This window comes from Trachymyrmex septentrionalis, unplaced genomic scaffold (genome assembly GCF_001594115.1).
Source record: "Trachymyrmex septentrionalis isolate Tsep2-gDNA-1 unplaced genomic scaffold, Tsep1.0 scaffold78, whole genome shotgun sequence".
NCBI lineage: Eukaryota > Metazoa > Arthropoda > Insecta > Hymenoptera > Formicidae > Trachymyrmex > Trachymyrmex septentrionalis.
This window is the reverse complement of record NW_017305967.1, coordinates 920,641-948,346: the sequence shown is the minus strand read 5'-3', so window position 1 is coordinate 948,346 and position 27,706 is coordinate 920,641. Positions and strand designations below refer to the sequence as shown.

General features: G+C 27.8%; 2 protein-coding genes across 2 annotated transcripts in view; both read right to left on the bottom strand.

Annotated features, from left to right (window-relative positions):
• Nucleotides 1-544: 544 nt before the first annotated feature.
• LOC108754182 (glutamyl aminopeptidase-like) lies at nt 545-12,094 on the bottom strand. The gene is made up of 9 exons (XM_018496303.1): nt 12,066-12,094; nt 6,113-6,568; nt 4,952-5,132; nt 4,275-4,425; nt 4,068-4,149; nt 3,402-3,640; nt 1,346-1,641; nt 945-1,082; nt 545-604 (listed from the first exon to the last, which is right to left on the bottom strand). Exons 1-9 carry the CDS (start codon nt 12,092-12,094, stop codon nt 545-547), a joined length of 1,632 nt encoding a protein of 543 aa, XP_018351805.1.
• An 815-nt stretch (nt 12,095-12,909) lies between these two features.
• The window catches only part of LOC108754180 (glutamyl aminopeptidase-like), an 18,531-nt gene continuing 3,734 nt past the window's right edge, over nt 12,910-27,706 (bottom strand). Inside the window, exons 2-9 of the mRNA XM_018496302.1 lie at nt 23,206-23,329; nt 21,399-21,857; nt 19,987-20,170; nt 17,956-18,118; nt 17,735-17,816; nt 16,756-17,015; nt 15,027-15,322; nt 12,910-13,095 (exon numbers count right to left, since the gene is read on the bottom strand). Coding sequence (XP_018351804.1) covers nt 12,910-13,095; nt 15,027-15,322; nt 16,756-17,015; nt 17,735-17,816; nt 17,956-18,118; nt 19,987-20,170; nt 21,399-21,857; nt 23,206-23,329 — 1,754 coding nt within the window. The remainder of the gene's footprint in view (nt 13,096-15,026; nt 15,323-16,755; nt 17,016-17,734; nt 17,817-17,955; nt 18,119-19,986; nt 20,171-21,398; nt 21,858-23,205; nt 23,330-27,706) is intronic.

The following is a 27,706-nucleotide window of genomic DNA, read 5'->3' as shown; positions in this document are numbered from 1 at the left end:
AAATTAGTATTATAAATTAAAAAAGAATGAGCTATATATAGTTCGAAGGTACATAAATGAATACGGAATTTGGAATTAATTTTACTTGCCTGCCCAAGAATTTCTGAAGAATATACATGGTTAATAATATCTGTTAATGCTGTTAATGTCTTGATTTCTCTATGAAACAAAGAGATTACAATTTTATAAAACGTATTATTTTTAAATGCACTATATATATATATATATAGTGCATTTAAAAAAAAAATATATATATATAAAAAGTTCTTACTTTGGTTTTATTTCTTCTAAGTTTAATAATATCTTTATGAGTGTGTTATAGGTATTAGCATGCTTAGCGATAATTGAATGAAAAATGTTTATGTAAGAACGAATAACCGTGATATTTTTTCTTTCATTTTTTGCGTCGAATCGCTTCCAGAACAAATTCGGCAGATGTTCCGTAATGATCGAATTAGATTGACAACAAGTTAAAAATGGTAATAGATTATAATCAGGTTTTCTTAACCATGTAGAAGTTGCATTGAACCACACAGAATAGTTATCATAATGGCATAATGTTAAACCTCTGCAAAATGTCCAGTGCTTCCACTCTGGTGAAACTCTACAATTTAAAAAAAAACAGAATGATAACATACATTCAAAAATGTCACTTATTATGATGTTTGAACAAATAATATGTCAAGACATAAAAACTTGTGATTATTAACAAAAATTGCACCAATTGCTGCAACGTTATCAATATTGCCAATAATATTGCTAAAACATTGCAATATTACTGAAATGCTTTGTGCTGCTTCCTACATACTTGGAAGTTAATTTTATTCCAAAAGAGTGTGATATCACTCCAAAGAATTTAAAGCTTGTATGGATATAAAAAAGTGTTGTATAAAAAAATATTACGCGTGCATTTTAGGATCCATAAAATAAAGTCCTAATCTCACTCTGGTCTTGTTTATGCACGTAAGATGTTCGAGCGCACATGCCCATTTTAAGATCTCTTGTTTTAAACATCTATTAAAGTCTGTTTGACTTTTTTGAAGCATTATTATAAGTGGATCCAACATTTTTCGAAATTTCTCCTAAAATGAGATCAGAGATTTTATATTTGTATAATATTTTAATGTGATATTATTATTATACGTATACACGTATCTTAAATTTCTTTTAAGCAATATCTTAAGGTCACCGAGATAACATTTATGTTGCAGAAGATATTTGAAGTATGACTTTTAGATGTCTTATGTCTAAAAAATGTCTGAAAGATGTTTTTTAGATATTTTATGTAACATGTATGTTATCTTGTTTGATTAATAGTTTACATTAAATATCAACTGGACATTACCTTAATAATATCGATGTATTTAATTTCGTTTTCCGAATATGGAAATATATTGGACATATATTCAAATACTTTAAACATTGGATACCACACTATGAAATTTGTCTCTTGTGATAAGAATTGCGTGAGGTTCCAAAATACAGATACGTTGAGCTGACGTTCCATCATCAAATGAAACGCGTCATCAATAATTTTAGCACGATTGATGACACTTATTTCTTTATATTCTCCAGCTGTAGAATTTAAATCATTTACAATTGCGTACCAGCTTTGTAAATCATATTTGACACGATAATATCCTATTCATAGAAAAAAATTGTATCGTATATATTATAAAATTTTATTGTACTGTATTATATGAATTTAATGGGACTGACGATAAGAGAAATACTTTTTTTATTTTTTTTCTTCTATCTTATGTTAAGGGGCTTCTAAAATGATTTTGTTTATCAATTTTTTCAAACAAGTATTTTTCTAACTGCTTTTAGAGATTAGAAAATTTTTCTTCATAACTAAAGTATAATTGATAATCTAGTCTAAACCGATCGATTTTATGCCAAAAACGAAGAAAAGTTGAAAAATTACAGTTTTGTTTTAACATCGACTCGTAATAATGTTCGTTTTATGTATGAGTTTTATGCTTTGAATTCTATAAAACAATCTTGTTTGGACTAGAGATTACATAAACAATCAATGTTGAGTATAGAATTAGGTTTAGATATTTAATACAAAAGATTAATTAGTTAGAAGATAGCGAAGTCAGATAGAAAGTAGATTTTTTTTTATGTTTACTGCACACTATATTAACAAAGTAACAGAATTGTTACAAAATTAAATGTACATAATACTATTAACAGACTGCTAGAAGGAATGTAACAGAATCTTCCAGTAGAAGTAAATGACAGATTGAAAGAAACAGAGCAAATCCTGTCGACATCATCTAACACTACACTGTCAGCAGATCCTCTGACATGATTTGACCTCAGATTGTTGACAGAAACCCAGCAGATTCTACTGACATTTGACACAGCAGAATCTGCGTCGTTTTTGCTGACAGTCTAGCATCAGATAATGTCGATAGAATCTGATCAGTCTCTGCCAACAATTTATTTTCACATTATGTCGACAGGCGATATTAACACAAGCCTTATGCGAACGCAGTTGCGATGGCAGACTGTTGTCATTTTCTGCTCGAACCTGCTAGAAGATTGCAAACATTTAGTTATTTGGGTTTATACATATGCGTGAGAGCAATATTGATGCAGTAGTATATAAAGATATGTCGATGTGTCACATTTTATCGATAAAACAGGAATCTCATCGGTTTTGGACTTCGCTTTAGGATCTCCTTATTTTCTTATTTCCAAATAAACCTTTATTGACATAAAGTAGGAGAAACATTTTTCTATGGAAATAAATTTCTGCGAAATCTTGCAATTCTGTTTTTTAAATAATAAAAAAAGAATTTTAAATAATAGATTCGATATGTCCGCGCCACGTGCATCAATTCATCTGAATATATTTAAATTAAATTCATGATATAAAAGGATTTCAAACTGTAAACAGAAAGGTAAAGGCCTAAACTTTAACATCAGAATTTCCCAAAGCTGCTGTAATAACTTGTTTATACTTAATAAATTTTTGAATATATATATATATAATTGAGGTAAGCATTGAAATTGCTCTTTGATGAAGAATCTAAATGAACTATTGCATGTTCAATGATGAAAAAAAACATACAGTACCACATTTCAAATTCGGATTAAGCCATTTTTGCATCAAATCAAACATGTATTAAGGAAAATCGTTCACTAGCGACCTCGAAATTTTAATATTTTTTGATAAAAATTTAGGGGTTTTTTTGGCACAAAATGAAAGCTTTTGAGTTAAGTGGCCGATTAAAAAAAAATTTTTTTTTCTGGACAATCTAATATATGTGTGCGTGCGTGGGTTTTGTGTGTGTGTGTGTGTGTGTTTTTATATATAGAAATGTAGAAAGGGAGATACTTTTGCAAATATTTATATACAATAAATTTTAAGCCCTTAAAAACATATTTACCTGCTCGCTGAATGTTGACTATCCAAACATATGCCCCATCAATTTGTTGTTGTACAGTAAAAGAGGGTAAATCCGGTGTTAAACATGTTGTGAAGTTCAGTATGATCTGCTTTAAGTTATTGGTGCTTAAATTTATAGGTATCCACCATTTTCCATAACTGGTTGAATTGTATTTTATTTGCGACAATCTTCGTTTGAAAGGATCAGCTTCTTGCTCCAAGCTTACAATAGGATAATGCCTGTATTGCATCCAAGTATAGAATATATTTGATGGCATAGTACATTTAAATGCAATTCGAGCTTCCATGTCTTTTTGCATCGTCCAAAAATCACTGATATGAAAAGAATTTACTGAGCTATATGTGCTAAATAAAAATATTTATTGTTAGTGATCAGAATAATGGTTTGTACGTAAATATGGAATTATAACTTAACTGTACATATAACTTTTACATATAAAATATATACATGGAACTCTGCAATGTATTATATTCCATTTTTAAATTTTAGATATATTACTGTCACGCACGCACGCACGCACGCACGCACGCACGCACACACACACACACGTACACACGCACGCACACACGCACGAACGGACACACACAATATATGTATATATGTATAGTACATGATGTAATTAGTTATTATATTATTCTTACTTACTGTCTATTTATATATGTATGGATATTATTTCGAAACACTTTATCGGTAATAGCACTTTGGAGCATCCTTAAGATAATTATTACTAAAACAAAAAATATATATTAATACATCATAATTGAATTTTTCCCAAATAAACTTTTCTTCCCTTTTCTGTTATAATATCAATATGTACATATTTCTTCTAAAAGATAACTTAATTGTTTTTACCTTTTATGTAACGCGGAAAACTGAAAATTGAATCAATTTCTGGTGGGACAGTCAATTTTAAAGAATTCATATTATAATGAGAATCCAAATGAAGAGATTCGTATTGATTCTGAACTACGAAAAGATCCATTACTTCAGAACTATTGAAGCTCTAAATAAAAGTTTCACAAACGTTAAGGTGTAAAACACGTCTGCATTAGGACTTAGCGTGTGTTGCTGAACATCAACACACAGTAAAACATATTTGTTTAATATTTATTTAATGTAAAAATATTAAATAAACATTTTAAGAATAGTTTTTAAAAATTGTGTACTGATTGGAGTACATATATATTAAGTACATATATATGTGTGCGCATTATTGTTAACAGTATTTTACAATTTTCATGACACAGTTTAGAAATAACGAGTAGATTCAATTATTAAAATTAGTTTCCATAAAATTGTTGAATTATATATTTTAAATTATAAAATTTTTTTAACATTTAATTAATAAGGTTATGTTACTTGTCATGTATACATTTTCATTGTTCTTATTTAAATTACATAGGAAATTTCAAATAATATATAGATTTTATAAATAATTGGATCTCTGTCAGATCTAAGACTCAAAGAATAAAAATAGTATACATAAACAAAGGTATCTTTAATACTGCTATATTAATAAATATAAAAACCTTAGCAATAGCTTCTTCTCCGAATATATTAGCAAAACCATCATGTAACCAGAATTGGAGCCACCAAATATTGAGAACGTTACTAAACCACTGATATGCAATCTTAGATGCTATTAAACGTGCGACTTCTATTTTGCGCATAAATGGATCTAATTTTTTATTATAAATAATATTAGCTTCCCTAGAAATTATTATAATTGTTCTAACATGCAATATCTTTGTCATCAATTACGTTTTATTAAATAAAACGTATTTCGCATTATATATGTTTTTCTACTTAATTCGTTCTTAATGATACGTATAAAATATTTGATATTTTAAATTATATATAATTTTGAATATTGTAAATTAGAATGATATCTTATTTAAAATTAGATTCAGTTTGACCTCAAATGTGTAATATCTAGTTAATATAAATATCCAATTTTCCTATTAATTTTGATAGAAAAATAAATTCTGTTTCTTGTGTTTTTCGATGAAACGCAATACAGGTATTTAACACTTGATACACAGTATGATTATATAATGCGACAGATGCAATTGTGAATAAAATTTATAAAGATATATAAAAAAATATTTTATACGTACATGCGTTCGGTATAGAAGAAGATATACAGTGAAAACGATTACATTATTCGTGAAGGCTTTAGAGACATTTTTGATTACGTCTATTTTTTAAATAGGACTAATACAAATTTTTTTTAATTGTATGATTTTTTAGTTTTTCTACATATGAAATTATTAAAGACGAATTATCAAAGTATCATTAGCCTATAAATTATTATGAACTCTATTATATAGCACATTTCGACACGGAATAATGTATAATAACAAATTTCGAAAATTATTAATTTTCTAATAATTATTTTCTGATATTTTCATATGATAAATGAAAAACAGCTAAATTGTTTTTAGAAAAGAAATGCAATTACAAAATTTCATACTTATTTTGAAATACAACTTGTATTCGGATCACATTGTATGACAATAGTAATGATTAATTTTTATACTAAGATTTTTATAATTAACTGAAAATTATTTCTGAAAGTACATGTTTGAAATTTATACATGAATGTATAAACTTCAAAGTTTTAAATATTCACTTGATATAAATAAATTTCTTACTTAACAAATTGTTATATATTTAGAAACATGTATTACGTATGAAAGATAAGCCCCCATTTCGATGTGCCGTCTTGTGGAAAATTTGGAATTGCAACATGATCCATTTTTGGAATATTTATTCCATTGAATTCAGATTTTAAATGCAATGTAATATTGTATATGATTCTTCGTGCAAACTCAAAAAGTTTTGAAGACTTCTTTTCTGAATAACATAACCACAAAGTAACGTTTTCGTTAATTTTAGTGAAATTATAATTAGTCATAACTATTGCAACTTGTGAAATAGACATTGGAGGAGTAATGTAGAAATATGTGTGTATTGAATCGCTATTATTTTCATAGGTCACGAACTTTGTCGGCATATTTGATAAAGCTGAATAATAACGAGGATGTTTGATTGAAATATTAAACGTGGCCTTTAAATGCGATTGATCCCAACAAGGAAACAATTGTCTGACTCCATTCGCTTGAATTAGTGGAGCGAGCAACAATCTACAACAATTTAATAATAGTTATATTTACTTGAAATAGTATTAAATAATAATAATAATAATATAACTTTTTATCATTTGATGTAATTTATATAACATCAAAATTTGGTATAAAAGAATAAGTTTTGAGAAAAAAATCAGAAATAATTGTATAATGGTGCAAATAATGGATATATGTATATTTTCTGTTTAATATTTACTCACATTGTGCAATTTTTTTTGTAGAAGTATTTGTAGATACTTTTATGCTTTTCCGTAAGATGACCGAAGAATTGTATTTTGAATGTGTAGAGCCCGGGAAGTAATGTATAAGATAAAGGAAATTCTAAAATGTCTGTTTTATAGCTATATTTGTACTTATTCATTACATAAATTATACCGTTATTTGAGGTCAAAGTTATTTCCTGACTTATAATTGTCAGCTTTAATTGATGCAATTTTATATATTGAGTGGATTGAAGGATATTGATAGTAGTACTGGTTTCTCCAAGAAAGAGAAATTTGCTCGTAATATAATCAATTGTCTCTTTGCAAATGGCATCGTATATATCGATACATTGATAAATCATGTGGGCAATCTTTATTGTGTAATGCATTGGCGTTATGTATTCAGGTAAAGATTCGTGTAGTATTCTATAATTGTTTACTCCTGCACCGTTAAGGATAATTATTACTATGATAAATATTATGCTACTCTTTATGTGTGCGTGGTTCATATTGCAATTGTTCTATATAATATCTACCAAAAAATTTAAGAAAATAATAGCATGTTAATGATAATAATGCACATGATTGTATGTAGTTACTGAAAAAGAAAGGAAAGGGGGTGAGAAAGGGATAGGGTCGGAGGGAGAGAGAGGAGAGGAGAGTTTTAAAATCATTACTGTAATTATGATTACATCTATGCAAACCATACAAATCCATCGACGAAATACTATTAAAGACTGTCAATTCTGGGCAAACTTTCAGCCGTATAAAAAGACCCCCAAGGGCCCGAAGGTAATTGAGGATCGCTGACATTATCGACAATATAAATTTCCTACTATTATAATGATTTAGTTAATACATTATTAAATTCAGGATTTTTGGTTATATAAATGCTTTTTAAATAAATACGCATACTTGTAAAGCTTTAACATTTTATATGCCGCAGTATTACAATTTTTTCTCTACAGTTATGATCTCTGTTGATAATTAAACTCTTTGACCATAACATTGAAATCACATTTTATAGAAAAATTGAGTATTATTGCATATATTGTGTATTAAATGCATATACACCGATAAACGCGTCTATAAAACTATAATAAATTACAAAATTAGTACAATAGTATCAATTTTTTAGCCTTAATCACCTAATAAATATTAACAAGAGCGCGAATTCTCGTAAAAATGACAGTCTTTAATAATAGCTTATCATGGCAAAAAATCAAGCATTTTTAATTATAGTAATATTTCTAGCACTATTGTGATGATAAAAATATTGTTACAGCAACAATAAATTCTAAAACGTTTGTTTTTTATTTTAATATGTGCACTTTTTTTATTAAATATGTGCATTGCTTTTTTATTGATATTTTATAATCATATGAATGTCTTACAAAAATATGTCTATAAAAAATTTTACTTTAAACTACAATATTTTTTAAGGCAAGTTAATTTTAAGTCATAAAATAAATACGAATATTTTACAAAGAAAAATATTTTACAGCAGAATCATAGTATATTATTTTCATAAAATACCTAATAAAACAGTATTAAAGTGATCATATTTTACTACTTTAAAGAAATAAAACTTTTGTCGAAACCGTTTGAAGAACATAATTTGAAGCTATCATTTAAATCAATCTTTACGTACATATTTTTAAACATATAACATTTAGTCAAAAATCAAATAATGTTTTTACAACTCTATTATTTAAGAAATAATCGATTGTGGATACTACAAATAAAATATTATTTTTTTATAATCTTACCCAGTGTAATACAATTGTACTGTTAAGATATAAATCTGACTGCTTATTGCTATGTTCATAACAATTATAACGAAATATAGATTGTAGTAAAACGTTTCCGATGGCTGCTATCTTTCTTTTTCGGGAAGTCACAACAGACTAATCGTCGATAACAAAATACATATTAAATACTTACATGCTGAATACAAAATGTTATGTTAAATAAACATGTTTCTTTTAATGTACACATTCTATATTGGTTGATGTAAATAACAAATCAAAGAACTCTGTCTATACAAAACAAATAATAAGAAGTAACGGGCAAAGTAAGAGTCAACACATTTCTTTGAATTAACAAAACATATATATTATAATTAACAGAGGTAAAATTACATAACGCAAAAATTAGAATCGAAATTACGAAAATGATTACAAGTTACAAGTTTACAGTTACAGACATTAACATACAGAAAAATCGCAGAATAAAATCAATTATCGTAAATGATCGCATATTCAGAATATTCACAGTTCGGGTGAGTCTTGATGTCGAATTCAACATAATTTCCGTACGATTGAACCGTCAAATGTATTAAAAATATCTTGTAAAATTCAGAATTCATGTGTAATAAATTTAAATTAGCGTGTCCAAAAAGGAATAAAAAACTTTTGAAATATATACAGTAAGAAGGAACGCAGATGTGTAAGACAGACATTACGTGTCGATTATTATGTACAGTGGATCTGTGTTGATCCGCACTACTGAAGGTACATAATAATCGACACGTAATGTCTGTCTTACACATATGCGTTCCTTTTTGCTGTATAGATTTCAAAAGTTTTTTATTCCTTTTTGGACACGCTAATTTAAATTTATTACACATGAATTCTGAACTTTACCAAGATATTTTTAATACATTTGACGGTTCAATCATACGGAATTATGTTGAATTCGACATCACCCGAACTGTGAATATTCTGAATATGCGATCATTTGCGATAATTGATTTTATTCTGCGATTTTTCGTTATGTTAATGTATAAAGAGGGCTCTATCCGGTAGCCGAAACTTGTAACTTGTAATCATTTTCGTAATTTCGATTCTAATTTTTGCGTTGGTTGATGTAATATTAATTGGTTTTCTTTTCGCTGGAATACAAATTTAATGTAGATGGATATATATGTCTAATTTATTTGAATATGTTTGATATAATATATACTGCTATGAAATTGTTAATAACATATTATACTTTTAATGCATATAGCGACACTCTAGAAGAGAGTTTTTTTTACATTTATACATTTTTTGAGACATTTTTTGAAACATTTTTTTAGCCATTTAAGAAGTATTTACATTCAGTCAAAATTACAATTGATTAAATTAGAGCAGTAATGCACGCGATAAAGAGCCGAGTATAAAAATATCCAAGTCCATATGAAAAGACGATTTATCGATTAAAAAATTTCGAAAAGAAGATTTAGAGATTAAAATAATTTTAATATGTTGCCAATTTCTTTATCAAAGGGATAAATCAGGGGGTCTTTCGATTTTAGGCATTTAAGTTAATATTTCGAATGTCGATTAATTGTTTCTTACGTTGCTTTGAAGATGCAATTTTTAAGTTTGCTGTATGCTACGAATCCGAGAGAATCGTAAAGACGCCACAACAGCAATAGCATCTCTGCGACGTCTGATTCGTATATTGGATTTTTTTGTAATTTCTATTTTAATCTGTTGTTATAAAAATTTTTAAAGTTCTGTTTCAAAAGAAAAAATGGATGTTATATTTTTTTACAGAAAATGATCAATAAGAATGGGTTGAAACTAAATGATTATTATTCCGCAACAAGTGGCAACGAATGAAATGAATCAAACGTTATTTTGTAGAGAAAACTTTTCAATTTTATACGAAAAATATATGTAATTATTTAACAATTAAAACAAAAAAAAATGGACATTAATATGCTTCTACGTATGAAATAGTGATTATAATAAAATATGCGTTTTAAAATGTCCATATCGGAGTCTAAATGAAATTAAATATAGAATCGCTTCATCAAGAATTATTAAATTTGTTTCCAATACAAAGGAAAGAGAATTAGTTAAGGAATTTTATTTTATGCAAAATGGCGCGATTCCATCCGGTATGCTCATGCGTATTTTTGGCTCTATTTTTAACAATAAATAATATTCCCATATAACAAGTAATATTTCCATTGTTAACTAATTGCACTATTTATTTTAAGTTATAATGAAACAATAATATTAATAATATGAAATATCAACAATAAGGATATATAATATAAGAACGTTAATAATATTAATAACAAAGAATAATTAATAAACAAAGTACTTAATTAAATGAAGTAAGACTAAAGACAGAAAATATAGATACAAGTAAAGATATAATGAACACGCTGTATAACATCAGAATAAAAAGTAACAAAATTTATGTAATGGAATATTCAAAGTTAAATCTAAAATATTTAGTTAGACACACACATTATTTTTAATTGATTCGAATCACAGGGAAACGTATAGAAGCTCAAATTAACTTAAGGAACATTTATAAACTGGAAATGCTCTACATGTCTGTTAATTTCTGACAATCGTGTTTGTATCTTATGTTGAATACTTTGAAGATGAAATCCACTTAGGTTGTACACTTCATTCAGTTTAGCGATCATCTGAAACAAATACATTTTACAATTTGGAGACAAAAGAACGATTAAAATGGATTTGTAATGGTTTAAATAAATATTTTAGTGTAAATTTTTGTGAAGAAAAGAGGTAAGATATTGAATTTTTAATTTTCCCAAGCTGTGTTAATAGATGACTTATACTGAATTCTACTGAATTCTTCAATAAAATTTAATTTGTTTCATTGATACTGTGGTTAAATCAATAAAATTATTTTCAATTAAAGTAATACTGTTACAACATTATCTTTTTAAAGATATAAAAGCTTTATAATAAATTATTATAAAGCCTTCGTACACTTGCATCTAATCAAACAAACTGTGCGTTGAATTTAATTTACAGTCTCGAAATCGTATCTAAAACTATAATCACACTATAGTTCACCGATTATGGTTGCCGGTTGCCGATACTAAAAAGTTGTCACAATAACGTGAATCCAAATGCAGTGAACGCTAAAGTCACGTTATCCTTTTCTTAAATAGAAGAGTGTAAGAAGAAGATAACCTGACCTTAGCTTTCCGCATTTGGATAAATGATATTGCAAAAACTCCCTATTGTCTTCGTCAATTATGATGCAGGGAGTGCGGATTAGCCACAACGTGAATGACTAAAATAGGACGGTCTGCTGACAATATCTGATAAACCGTAGTGTGATTACGACTTTACAGGACTAGAGTAATATACAAATTAAATTGACAAAGAATTTAATAATATTGAGCATAAGCATCAATTAGAAAACATAAATAAATAGTATTTCAAATTAATATTATAAATTAAAAAAGAATGAGCTATATATAGTTCGAAGGTACATAAATGAATACGGAATTTGGAATTAATTTTACTTGCCTGCCCAAGAATTTCTGAAGAATATACATGGTTAATAATATCTGTTAATGCTGTTAATGTGTTGATTGCTCTATGAAACAAAGAGATTACAATTTTATAAAACATATTATTTTTAAATGCACTATATATATATATATATAGTGCATTTAAAAAAAAAATATATATATATATATAAAAAGTTCTTACTTTGGTTTTATTTCTTCTAAGTTTAATAATATCTTTGTGAGTATGTTGTTGGTATTAGCATGCTTAGCGATAATTGAATGAAAAATGTTTATGTAAAAACGAATAACCGTGATATCTTTTGTTTCATTTTTTGTGTCGAATCGATTCCAGAATAAATTTGGCAAATGAATAAGTTTGGCAATGATCGAATCGACTACATGATAATTAAATGGACAACAAGCTAAAAATGGTAACAGATTGTAATCAGGTTTTCTTAACCATGCAGAAGTTGCATTGAACCACACAGAATAGTTATCATAATGGCATAATGTTAAACCTCTGCAAAATGTCCAGTGCTTCCACTCTGGTGAAACTCTACAATTTAAAAAAAAACAGAATGATAACATACATTCAAAAATGTCACTTATTATGATGTTTGAACAAATAATATGTCAAGACATAAAAACTTGTGATTATTAACAAAAATTACACCAATTGCTGGAACGTTATCAATATTGCCCACAATATTGCTGAATCATTGCAATATTGAAACAATATTACTGAAATGCTTTGTTCTGCTTTCTAAATACTTTGAAGTAAATCTTATTCCAAAAGAGTGTAATATTACTTCAAAGAATTTAAAGTGTATCGATATAAAAAGGTGTACGTATGAAAAATATTACGGATATATTTCAGGTTTCTTAAGTTGAAGGTCTAATTCCAGTATGGCCGAGAATATGCACGTACGGTGTGGCAGCACACATGCCCATTTTAAAATCTCTTGTCTTAAACATCTATTAAAATCTGTTTGATTTTTTTGAAGCATGGGTATTATAAGTGGATCCAACATTTTTCGTAATTTCTCCTATAATGAGGTCAGAGATTTTATATTTGTATAATACTTTAATGTGATATTATCATTATACGTATACACGTATTTTAAATTTCTTTTAAGCAATATCTTAAGGTCACCGAGATAACATTTATGTTGCAGAGGATATTTAAAATACGTCTTTTAGATGTCTTATGTCCAAAAAATGTCTAAAAGATGTTTTTTAGATATTTTATGCAACATGCATGTTATTTTGTCTGATTAATGGTAATGTATGTTTAACTATCAAAATATCAATAAAATTAAAATTATGTGTTTATGATAAATGCGCTGTCTTAGTTTTTATTTTAAAATAAAGATCTTAAAATGTATACATTTATACTTTATCGATCAAGTACAATTTATTCTTTTAGAAATTATTGTACTCAATAGTTATTGATAGAAAAACAGTGATTTATTATGTTTAATATTATTTATTAATACACTACGCAACAGAATTAAAGTATCACTAAAATTGGCGCAAGAAACCAAATTATAAAATAATAAATAATAATAATATTAAGACTAATGAGAGTCAGCGCGGAAATAGATATTCATAAGTGTTAATTCATATAAAATATACTTTGAAACATTGATTGTTGAATGTATAACTTGCTGAGAATGTCTTCAAAGAGAGTGAAAATGTTCAAGATTTCGTAATAAAGTTATACATTACTTATTATTTTGAAGTATTTTATATGAATTAATACTTATGTTTATCTATTTCCACGCTGACTCTCATTAGTCTTAATCTTTTTGTTATTTACTATAGTTTGAGAGATTTAAATCAATTTTATTATAATCAAATTCAAAGTTACTTTACAAAGAATGATATTTTTAAAAAAGTGTTTTAAATTCTTCAATTTCAACTTTTAAATGCTTCAAATCCCACAAAAATGACAAGTAAACAATATTAAATCTTATAGAATCGTACATATGAGAATATATTGGAAATAAATGCCTTAAACGGTTTAGTTGGATCTTAAGTGCTTGTGTAATTTTATGTGAATTCATGTAGTACATAGTCCTCTAAATTGGGCGCAAAAATAATTTTTCGATCTTGAAATACAAATTCTTTTTTTAAATTGTCAAAAATTTGTAAAATTATTGTGAATTCATTATCGTGAACTTATCACGGGTTATCGCGGTATTATTGTTGAATGATGACTACAACACTGAGAAAAATGCCTAGTTCTTTTGACCAGAATAAACCAGTTCTAGTGTCTTCTCCGATAAATTTCGATCGGATTCAGGATTATTTAATGAAATAAAAAACACTTTTATCTGATAAAATGTAATTTTCCGATTACATGTGAATAGAATACGAACCGTCATTTGTCTATCCCTTAAAATTTCATCGGATGAACTACGACTTGGTCGGATATTAGATTTAAGAATGTATAAAAAGAGAGCATTTTATTTGATATTTAAATATAGTATATTCGATTTAATGAAATATCTGATGAAAAAATAATTAATTAGATCAACTATAGAATCGAGTGTTATGTGCACCTAAAGGAAACATTTTGATATATTTAGCATACTCAAGAATAAAAAAATCTTATACATGCTATATGATAGATTTGTTGATGTTATGTTGTTATTTTATTAGTATTGAAATTGATTATTTTAACGCAATTGTTGAAATGGCGTGTGCTTTTATTACCCGTCCAGTGCTCGTATTATTTTCTGAATAGCCTAATATGGGCATCCTTAGGGATAATATAAGCACAGGAAATTTTGCGTAAAAATTACATTACTCGTAAAGAAATGTAACATTGTTACTCATATTATTAAAAAAAGTAACAAAAACGATAATAGCATTAGAAGTAACGCATTACTTTCAACCCTGAATTCAAAATAATATATTGTTTAGGTCTTTGCCAATAACTAATAGTTTACATTAAATATCAACTGAACATTACCTTAATAATATCGATGTATTTAATTTCGTTTTTCGAATATGGAAATATATTGGATATATATTCAAATACTTTAAACATTGGATACCACACTATGAAATTTGTCTCTTGTGATAAGAATTGCGTGAGGTTCCAAAATACAGATACGTTGAGCTGACGTTCCATCATCAAATGAAACGCGTCATCAATAATTTTAGCACGATTAATGATACTTATTCCTTCATATTTTCCAGCTGTAGATTTTAAATAATTTGCAATTTCGTGCCAGCCTTCTAAATTATATTTGACACGATAATATCCTATTCATAAAAAAAATTTTATCGTATGTATCGTAAAATTTTATGGTATTGTATTGTATGGATTTTATAGGACTGATAATGAGAGAAATATTTTTTTCAATTTTTTTTTCTTATGTTAAGAGGATCCTAAAATGAATTTATTTTATCGATTTTTTCAAAGTATTTTTCTAACTGCTTTTACAATTTAAAAATTCTTTTCTATAATTAAAGTATAAACGATGATGTAATTCAAACCGATCTTTATGCCAAAAATGAAAAAATGCTGAAAAATTACAGTTTTGTTACCGACTTTTAACATCGGCTCATAACATTATTTGCTTTATATACGAGTTTTATACTTTGTACGTATAAAACAATCTTGGTTTGAAGACTAGAGATTACACGAACAATCAATGTTAAATACTTAGAATTTGGTTTAGATACTTAATACGAAAGATAGTTAGTTAGAAAATTTGTACGTATGTATGAGATCAATAATGATGTAGTAGTATATAAAGATATGTCGCATTTTATCGATAAAACAATGATCACATCAGAGCTCGGGGTTTAGGATCCCTTTAACTCTTTGTTAACATAAAGTAGAAGGAACATTTTTCTTCGGGAATAAATTTTTGTAATTCTATTCGATTGCTGATTATAAATCTGATGTAGATTTAACAAATTTTAAATAATAGTATGCATCAATTTGTCGGAATAAATGTAATTCAAATTCACGATATAAAAGGAATTCAAACTGAAAAGAAATGTAAAGGCCTAAACTTTAACATTAAAATTTCTTAAAGCTGCAGTAATAACACTAATAACTGGTACTTTATACATTATAAATTTATGAATATGTGTGTGTGTGCGCGCGCGCGCGCGCGTGTGTGTGTGTGTGTGTGTGTATTTGTATATATGGCCAAAAACGTGTTTTAGGTGGAAAAAGAGGGGTGGGGAAGTGTGTTTCAACCTCTTCTTTCTTGGGAACTTTGAGGTCACGTATTCAACACAATTTATTCGCTAAAGCATGATCTTTCATCATGATAAAATATGAGAAAATTATAACATAGTGTAATAATAAGCGCGAACGCGAGCCTCACCACGCTGGGTAAAGTGCGCAATTGCGCCTATTATTACACTATGTTACAAATTTTTCATACTTTTATTCCTATTCTGTCGCGCGCTTGCATTTGGCGGTATAGACTCGACAAATTTGACTACTTTTATAAATTAAAAACTTGATAACTATCGCGGAAATTGTAAAATGGTAAAGGACTTTTCTGCTGAGTCCATTTTGATCCTCAGCGAAAGATTTATTGTTATTTTTGAAATACCTTGCATGTGCGTGCGTGCGTGCGTGCGTGCGTGTGTGCATACAGAAAAGTAGAAAGGGAAATACTCTTGCATACAAATAATTGTATACAATAAATTCTAAGCCTTTAAGACATATTTACCTGCTCGCTGAATGTTGACTATCCAATTATATGCCCAATCAATTTGTTGAAGATTAAAAGTATCAGACCATGAATCTGGTGTTAAACATATTGTGAAGTTTATCATTAAAAATTCTTCTGCAAACTGCAATTTATTGTTTTTTAAATTTATAGGTATCCACCAATTTCCATTACTGGTTGAATTATACTTCTGCGATAATCTCATCTTATAAGAATCAGCTATTTCTCGCTCGAAGTATAAGGATACAATAGGATAATGCCTGTATCGTATCCAAGTCAAGAACTTATTTGATGGTATAGAACAGTTAAATGCTTTTATGGATTCTTGCAGGGACCAAAAATCAAAAGAACTTGTTGAGCTAAAAGTGCTAAATTAAAAAATGTATCATCTCAGTGATCAAAATAATGTATTGTGTACAACGTAAATGCTTATTACTTAATTATATATATTAACATGTACATATATATGGAACTCTGGACTATGTTATATTTTAATTTCCTATTTTAGATCATTTATATATAATTATATATACAATATTATATACATATATTATATATATTTATTATATATATACAATTCTTATTATATATTACGATTTGTAATACAATTTGTAAAAATTCAGTTTAATTTAAACATTTTAAGTAAGTAATTTTAAACAATAGTTTACTAACGATTAACACAAAAAATTATATAAAGTTTATATTATATAAAATTATATAATATTAACGAATTTAATGAATTAAACACAGATAAAGACGAATGAAGGACAGTTGAAAAATGAAAAAGTTAGAAATATTATGTGATTACTGATTAAAAAGAAAGATATGTACCTATGAATGTGAAACAAAGAGATATTCAGAAATATTGCAACCATTACGAAAAGTTATGAACAACTTTATAAAATTGTAATAGCTGTTAGATTTATTATATTATATAAGTACAATATACGACAAAATTATAATTGACCTATTTACTCACTGTCTGTTTACATATGTATGAACATTATTTCGAAACACTTTATCGGTAATTGCACTTTGGAGCATGCGTAAAATAATTAGTACTGTAATGATACATATTTATTAATCAATCGCAAATTGAGTCTTTTGAACAAAATTTATTTAACTAGATTCTTTTTATTAATATTTTAGTCATATTTATATGTATAAAAATTTATTAAAAGATTATTTAACTTTTCTTACCTTTTAAATGACGAGGAAATCTGAAAAGTGAATCCATTTCCAACATAGATGATTGATTGCTGGTGATTTGAGTAGGATTCATGTCAAAATGAGAATCTAAATGAAGAGATTCGTATTGATTCTGCACTATGAGGAAATCCATGATTTTAGAATCATTGAAGATCTAAAAGTAATTTTTCTTAATTACACAAGAATGTTAAGGTAAAAGACTATTTCCATTGAGGTGGTGTAGCATGTGCTGCTGCTTAATGTTGTGTGCGCATGTATGCGCATTATTGTTAAAATCATTTTACGATGTTCCTAATTCAGTTTAGAAAGAAACAGTGAATGTAATTATTAAAACAGAGTTCTATAGATTCTGTAATTTTAAAAGTTTAAACGATCTAAATTGTGAAATTTTAAACATTTAATTGAAAAGGTTTTTACGAGTCATGTTTAGATTATTATTAATATTCCAGTTTAAATATTGTATTTTGTCATAATATTTTATTGATATAAGTATTGATATAAGTATCTTCTTAAAAAGAAAATATACGCCTAATGCATAAAAATAGTACCGAATATTACATTTTTTTAAATAAAAAACAGATACGAAATAAATGCAATTAGTCAAGTATTTCATAATGCAAGACACACGAGATATATTGAAAGTGACTAAACTGATCAACTGGATTATAGTGAAGAAAAAACTTGGCGTGCCCAGGTCACATTAATTGCACTTGTATGAATATATTATCTCATCACAATATTTTTATTATAAATTAAAATATAAAAATAATTAACATATGTAAATAAATATAATGTATATGTATGTATGTATGTGTATATATAAATACTTAAGTATAATCATAGTCAAGCCTATGACGGTCAAAACTGGATCTTGTAAATGCCTAAATAATTTACTGTGAATTATCTATATCTTATATATGTACATGCATATACATCATATTTTTGTAGTTATTCAAACTGCGCGTCGAAATTTTTCCGGACTTTATCAAACGCAATTAAACTACTGCAATAATATTACAAATTAAATTAAATCGACCAGCAAATTCTCAATCTTCAATCCGATATGATATTACAATGGAATGTCAATGGGCTGAAAAAACTTTAAATAAATTTATCGCGAAAAATATTACCTCGGCCGGGACTTGCCTCGGTCGTTAAATGGCTTAGGACGCTCGTATGGAATACATGAAATCCGGGTTCAAGTCCCAGCTGAGGTGTAATACATCCTTATATAATAATATGATATCGGATTGAAGATCGAGAATTTGCTTGTCAATTAAATTTAACTTGTAATATTATAGCGTAGTAGTTTAATTGAGTCTGATAAAGTCCGGAAAAATTTCGGTGCGCAGTTTGAATAACTACAAAAATATTGGGTCGCCCGGAAAGTCCGTGCGTATTTTCCGGACGACCCAATATATATGTATGTACATATTTAAAATATAGATAACTCTGTGAATTATTTAGGAATTTAGAAGAGGATTATGAAGAAATAATATTGATAATATTTAAATGTAGAAACATTGTAGATAACGAATTTATAAAATTAGTAAGCAATTTTAACATCTCTTGTTTGAATTATTATTTTCATGTATTGTGGATGTTTGTAGAATATATTGTATGTAATAAGTTTTTTTATTAATTCGTATTGCAAATAATTTCCATACTATGAAGACATATTGATCCTAGAATATTGCGTTTCAATCCAACTCGGGCACGCCAACATTTCTTCACTATAATTCAGTTAACATTTTAGTCACTTTCAAACTATCTATGTGTTTTGCATTATGAAATACTTAGCAAATTACATTTATTTCGTATTCGTTTTTTATTAAAAGAAAAGTAATATTTGATACTTTTTCTATGTACTTTCTTGGCATATAATTTTTCTTTTTTTTAGAGATTTTTCATATGTACTGTAAATGATTGTAAATCTGTCAGATTTAAGCGTTAAAGAATAAAAATAATATACCAAACTAAGGTAAATTTATTATATTGCGATATATTAATAAATATAAAAACCTTAACGATGGTTTCTTCTCCAAACAAAGTAGCAAGACCGTCGTGTAACCAGAATTGAGACCACCAAGTATAATTGTATACGTTACTAAACCATTGATATGCTATTTTGGATGCTATTAAACGTGCGACTTCTATTTTGTGCGTAATTGAATCTGATTGTTCATCGCACATAAGGTTGGCTTCTCTAAAAATTATTACAATTGTACTAACGTGCAAAAATTATTGCTTATTTTTTGGTTGATGAAACAGTACCATCAATTTTTTTACAGATTTCATTTTAATTTGTTTTTAATGATGTGTATAAAACGTTTAATGTTTTTAATTTTATATAATTTGTAATGATAAATTAGGACATTAAAAAATGACTATGCATAGTTATATTTTTTTAATTTGTCTGGATTTAAAGTATGTAATATTTTATAAAATATCACTTTTCTAATTAATTTATACATGTAGAATATTGGATTATGATTTTAGACTTCTAATAAAGCACAACAGGTGACATTCGATATGCAAGAATATTCGTATAAAGTGTCACACAATTGTCGATGAAATTTATAAAGACATGAAAATATATGAAAAAATATTATATAACTAAGTTTTTAGTACGGAGAATGAAATCATATAGATAAAACCATTACTTTGTGTAAGTGTTGAAGTCGTTTCATGATTATCTCTACTTTTTAAATAAAAATATGTTTTATTTAATTATATGATATTTTGATAATTATTTTTTAAAATTATCTTAGATATAAAGCTAAACGAGGAATTATTAAAATGTTAATAACACATAAAATATTTTACGTTTTATTCTAACGTATTTTGTCATGGAAAGAAATATCTATGCTACTTAATTACGAGATGAAATTTATTAATAATTTTTTCTGATAATTATGTTATAATATTTCTATGCACAGCTGATGAAAAAAATTCAATTGTTTTTAGAAAGAAATGCAATTGCAAATTTCATATCTATTTTAAAGTACAGATTGTATAAGATTTATATTATCTTGTGTAATAATAATTATTAACTCTTCGTAAAAGTAAAAATAGTTATTAAGTGGAAAATCAACATAGATCATATATTTTACATATATGCTATATTTCATCATAAATGTGGTATAATTTAATATATGTAATTGACAACAACGCATTCTTCAGTTGCACGAAACCGGAAACAGGCGCGCGGTACTTTTCAAGAAATTATTAAAATTAATCTTGCTGGGATGTGTTACACTCCACCTGATTCGCGGATTAATAATTATTTTAATAATTGATTCTTTTATTTATAATTAATTGAAAATTTCTTATCAAAATGCATAAACGTATAAATTTTAAAGTTTTAAATATTGAATTGGTATAAATAACATTCTCATTTGACAAATTGTTGTATATTTAGAAATATGTATTACGTATGAAAGATGAGCCCCCATTTCGATGTGCCGTCTTGTGGAAAATTTGGAATTACAACATGATCCATTTTTGGAATGTTTATCCCATTGAATTCAGATTTTAAATGCAATGTAGTATTGTATATGATCCTTTGTGCAAACTTTAATTTCCGTGTTTGTTGTTCTGAATTATATATCCACCACAAAGTAATGTTTTCGTTTATAATTCTAATGTAATTATAATCAGTCACAACTATCGTAATTTGAAAAGTTGACATTGGAGGAGTAATATCGAAGTATGTGTATAATGAATCACTATAAATATCTGGGGTTATTAATTTTCTTGGCATATTTGATAAAACTGAATAATGGCGAGAATGTTTCATTGAAATATTAAACGTAGCCTTGAAGTGCGGTTCATCCCAACAAGGAAACAATTGTCTGACTCCACCCGCTTGAAAGTGTGGAGCGAGCAACAGTCTACAACAATTTAATAAAAGTTATATTTGCTTTAAATAACATTAAATAATAATAATATAGTTTTTATCATTTCATATAATTTATATAACATCAAAAATTAGTATAAAAGAATAAGTTTTGAGAAAAAATGAGAAATAATTGTATAATGGTGCAAATAATGGATATATATATTTTTTTTTTATTTAATATTTACTCACGTTTAATACTTACGTTGTGTGATTTCTCTTACAGAAGTATTTGTAGATACTTTTATGGTTTTCAGTAAGATGACCGAAGAATTGTATTTTGAATGTGTAGAGCCCGGGAAATAATATATGAGGTAAAATGAATTCTAAAAGATTTCTTTTAGAGATATATCTGTATTTATTTGTTACGTAATATATTATACCATTATCTGTAGTCAAAGTTATATTCTGCTCTATAATTGTCAGATTTACTTGATACAATCTTATATATTGAGTGGATTGAAGAATATTGATAGTGGTACTAGTTTTTCCAAAAAAGGAAAATGAGTTCGGAAATGAGCTATAACCAACTGTCTTTTTGCAAATGACATCGTATTTATCGATATATCTATCGGTACATTGATAAATGTGGGCGAGTTCTATGGTGTAATGCACTGGCATCGTGTGATCAGTTAAACGTCCCGTCAGAATTCTAAAATTTACTTTAGCATCGTTAAGAGTAATCATTACTATGATAAATATTACGCTGTTTCTTATGTATGCCTGGTTCATGTTGCAATTGTTATTCTAAACAATATCTACCAAAAAGTTTAAGAAAATAATAGCATATTAATGATAATAAGGCCCTGTGCAGAATAGAAGGAATAAGGAATTAGGAATAAAAAATTAACGATTTTAACCTATCAGAAATCGCGGATACTTCGAAATATACAGTTTCTAATAGATTGAAATCGTTTATTCTTTATTTCTTCTTCTTAATTCTTTATTTCTTTTGTTGTGCCCAGGGCCTAATGCACATGATTATTTGTTGCTGAGGGAGAAGGGAGGGGGAGGGGAAGGGGGGGGGAGAAAGAGAGAGAGAGAGAGAGAGAGAGAGAGAGAGAGAGAGAGAGAGTGTGTGTGTGTGTGTGTGTGTGTGTGTGTGTGTGTGTGTGTGTGTGTGTGTGAAATTATTAAAATCGTCATATTACTGTAATTATGATTACATATATGCAAATCCACCGACGAGATACGAGGGCAAGTCATAAGTAGAAAAACATAGTAAAACACATTTTTTTCGATCGATTCATTTTTATTTCTTAACATAGTCTCCTTTCAGCTCGATATACTTGATCCAACGATTCTCCAACTTTTTCAAGTCCGAATAATATGATTTGCCCAACTCTTCAAAATAGACCTCTGTTTCGGCGATGAGCTGCTCTCTGGTGATGAATCTCTTTTTTCCGAACCATTTCTTCAGGTTTGGAAATAGGAAACAATCGCAGGGGGCTAAATCTGGCGAATATGCTAGATGGAGAAGCAATTCGTAGCGGAATTCGTTGAATTTGGCCATCGGTGCCGGGCACGTATAAACCCGTGCATTGTTTTGATGGAAGAGCACTTCCTTCTTCGCCAAACGGGCACATTTTTTTTTTAAATGTTGTTGAAACGGTCCAATAAGGCTGTGTAGTAATCGCCATAGATCGTTTGCTTCGACGGAAGGTAATTAATATGAATTATACCGCGTGCATCCCAAAAAACTATGGCCGTCACTTTTCCGGCCGACTTCACGGTCTTCGCTTTCTTCGGAGCAGGTTCATCCGGTGAAGTCCATTATTTTGACTGTTCCTTCGCCTCGGGTATGAAATAATGGATCCATGTTTCGTCCACAGTAATGAATTGACGCAGAAATTCATCTGGATTACGTTGAAGCATCTCCAAACATTGTTTTGAAATCATTACACGGTCGCGCTTATGGTTCACAGTGAATAAACACGGCATCTTGCCGATAGCTTTTTCATACCCAATTATTCGTGCAAAATTGAAATCACTGTACTATGTGATATGCCTGTGGCCTCAACAAGCTCGCATATTTTCACTAGTCGATCAGTCAAAATATCGTGGATTTTATCGATGATTTCTGACGTAGCAGCCTCAATTGGACGTCCCGAACGAAGTGCATCACATGTGGATGTACGACCACGTTTAAATTCATTCACCTAATTGTATACAGTCGCAAACGCTGGTGCAGATGTGCTATGAACATTCCAATTCGGCTTTGATTTCTTTCGGTGTTAAACCTTTCATACGTAGATATGTGATCACTGCACGAAACTTGTTTTTTCCATTTTGCAAAAAATACAAAGGTTGTTCGCTTTAATCGTCTACAGAAACGAAACTACGCGATGAATTCCGCTCAAAATTTGATACTAATCAGCTGTAAGATGCTACTTGTCAAAAAGTTATGTGACATGACACTGCGAGTGCCCTCTGACAACTTATTGACTTGCCCTCGTACTATTGAAGATTGTCAACTCTGGGCAAATTTTCGACCGCAAAAAAAGCCCAAAGGACTCGGAAGTTATTGAGGAACGCTGACATTGTCGACAATATAAATTTGCTGCTATTAACACAAATGTTTGACTAATACACTATTAAATTGAAGATTTTTTTATTATATAAATGCTTCTTAATTAAATATGCATACTTGTAAAGCAATAATATTTTATATGCCGTAAAATTACACTTTTTTTTCTACAGTTATGATCTTTATTGATAAAACTTTGACGATAACACTGAAATTTACACTGACATTTTAAAGAAAAATTAAATATTATTGAGTTTTCAACGTATATATACCGATAAATGCGCCTATAAATCTATACATCATAAAATTAGTATCAGTTTCTTACTCTTACTCGCGATCTCGCATAAGAATGTCAGTCTTTAATAGTATCTCATCGTGGCAAAACAAGCATTTTTAATTTTAATAATATTTCTAGCACTGTTGTGATTATATTAAAAATATTATTACAGCAACGCGATAAATAATTCTAAAGTTTTTATATCTTGTTTTAATAAACTCTTTTTATTTAATATGTGTATTGCTTTTTTATTGATGTTTTAAAGTCATATGAATGTCTTAGGAATGACTATAAAAAATTACTTTAAATAACATTATTATAACATTTTTTAAGGCAAGTTAATTTTAAATCATAAAATAAATATGAATATTCCACAAATAGCGTAAAGTACAGCACATTACTTTCATAAAGTATTTAACAAAACAGTATTAAAGTGATCATATCTTACTGCTCTAAAAAAATGAAACTTTTCTTGAAAACGTTTGAAGAACATAAATTAAAACTATCATTTAATTCAGTCTTTACATACATATTCTTAAACATGTAACGTTCAGTCGAAAGTCAAATAACGTTTTCACAACTTTATTATTTAAAGAATAATCGATTGTATAAATAATATATTATCTTCTTAGAAACTTACTCTGTATATACTATTAAGATGTAATTTTTACTGCTGATTGCTATGCTCATAACATTTATAACGAAACGAAATGTAGATTGTAATAAAATGTTTCCGATGGCTCCTATCTTTCTCTTTCGAGAAGTCACAACAGACTAATATCATCGACAATAACATACATAATAAACACTTACATGATAAATAAAGAATATTATTTAAACCGTTACTTTTAATATACACATTCTATATTAACTGACGTAATATTAATCGGCCTTTTTTTCGGTGGAATACAAATTTAAGGTGGATGGATCATGATTAACTTATCCGAATATATCTGATATATTCTGCTGTCAAACTGTTAATAACATATTATACTTTTAATGCATATAGCGACACTCTAGAAGAGAGTTTTTTTTACATTTATACATTTTTTGAGACATTTTTTGAAACATTTTTTTAGCCATTTAAGAAGTATTTACATTCAGTCAAAATTACAATTGATTAAATTAGAGCAGTAATGCACGCGATAAAGAGCCGAGTATAAAAATATCCAAGTCCATATGAAAAGACGATTTATCGATTAAAAAATTTCGAAAAGAAGATTTAGAGATTAAAATAATTTTAATATGTTGCCAATTTCTTTATCAAAGGGATAAATCAGGGGGTCTTTCGATTTTAGGCATTTAAGTTAATATTTCGAATGTCGATTAATTGTTTCTTACGTTGCTTTGAAGATGCAATTTTTAAGTTTGCTGTATGCTACGAATCCGAGAGAATCGTAAAGACGCCACAACAGCAATAGCATCTCTGCGACGTCTGATTCGTATATTGGATTTTTTTGTAATTTCTATTTTAATCTGTTGTTATAAAAATTTTTAAAGTTCTGTTTCAAAAGAAAAAATGGATGTTATATTTTTTTACAGAAAATGATCAATAAGAATGGGTTGAAACTAAATGATTATTATTCCGCAACAAGTGGCAACGAATGAAATGAATCAAACGTTATTTTGTAGAGAAAACTTTTCAATTTTATACGAAAAATATATGTAATTATTTAACAATTAAAACAAAAAAAAATGGACATTAATATGCTTCTACGTATGAAATAGTGATTATAATAAAATATGCGTTTTAAAATGTCCATATCGGAGTCTAAATGAAATTAAATATAGAATCGCTTCATCAAGAATTATTAAATTTGTTTCCAATACAAAGGAAAGAGAATTAGTTAAGGAATTTTATTTTATGCAAAATGGCGCGATTCCATCCGGTATGCTCATGCGTATTTTTGGCTCTATTTTTAACAATAAATAATATTCCCATATAACAAGTAATATTTCCATTGTTAACTAATTGCACTATTTATTTTAAGTTATAATGAAACAATAATATTAATAATATGAAATATCAACAATAAGGATATATAATATAAGAACGTTAATAATATTAATAACAAAGAATAATTAATAAACAAAGTACTTAATTAAATGAAGTAAGACTAAAGACAGAAAATATAGATACAAGTAAAGATATAATGAACACGCTGTATAACATCAGAATAAAAAGTAACAAAATTTATGTAATGGAATATTCAAAGTTAAATCTAAAATATTTAGTTAGACACACACATTATTTTTAATTGATTCGAATCACAGGGAAACGTATAGAAGCTCAAATTAACTTAAGGAACATTTATAAACTGGAAATGCTCTACATGTCTGTTAATTTCTGACAATCGTGTTTGTATCTTATGTTGAATACTTTGAAGATGAAATCCACTTAGGTTGTACACTTCATTCAGTTTAGCGATCATCTGAAACAAATACATTTTACAATTTGGAGACAAAAGAACGATTAAAATGGATTTGTAATGGTTTAAATAAATATTTTAGTGTAAATTTTTGTGAAGAAAAGAGGTAAGATATTGAATTTTTAATTTTCCCAAGCTGTGTTAATAGATGACTTATACTGAATTCTACTGAATTCTTCAATAAAATTTAATTTGTTTCATTGATACTGTGGTTAAATCAATAAAATTATTTTCAATTAAAGTAATACTGTTACAACATTATCTTTTTAAAGATATAAAAGCTTTATAATAAATTATTATAAAGCCTTCGTACACTTGCATCTAATCAAACAAACTGTGCGTTGAATTTAATTTACAGTCTCGAAATCGTATCTAAAACTATAATCACACTATAGTTCACCGATTATGGTTGCCGGTTGCCGATACTAAAAAGTTGTCACAATAACGTGAATCCAAATGCAGTGAACGCTAAAGTCACGTTATCCTTTTCTTAAATAGAAGAGTGTAAGAAGAAGATAACCTGACCTTAGCTTTCCGCATTTGGATAAATGATATTGCAAAAACTCCCTATTGTCTTCGTCAATTATGATGCAGGGAGTGCGGATTAGCCA

What these genes read in the sequence shown, in the direction of transcription:
- LOC108754182 (XM_018496303.1), bottom strand. Translation starts at nt 12,094, where the DNA reads ATGTATATTCTTCAGAAATTCTTGGGCAG. An exon ending in GAGAAGAAGCTATTGCTAAG is followed by an intron (nt 4,426 to 4,951) that starts GTTTTTATATTT and finishes ACTTTTATTTAG; the next exon opens with AGCTTCAATAGTTCTGAAGT. An exon ending in AGTCAACATTCAGCGAGCAG is followed by an intron (nt 1,642 to 3,401) that starts GTAAATATGTTT and finishes TTCTATGAATAG; the next exon opens with GATATTATCGTGTCAAATAT.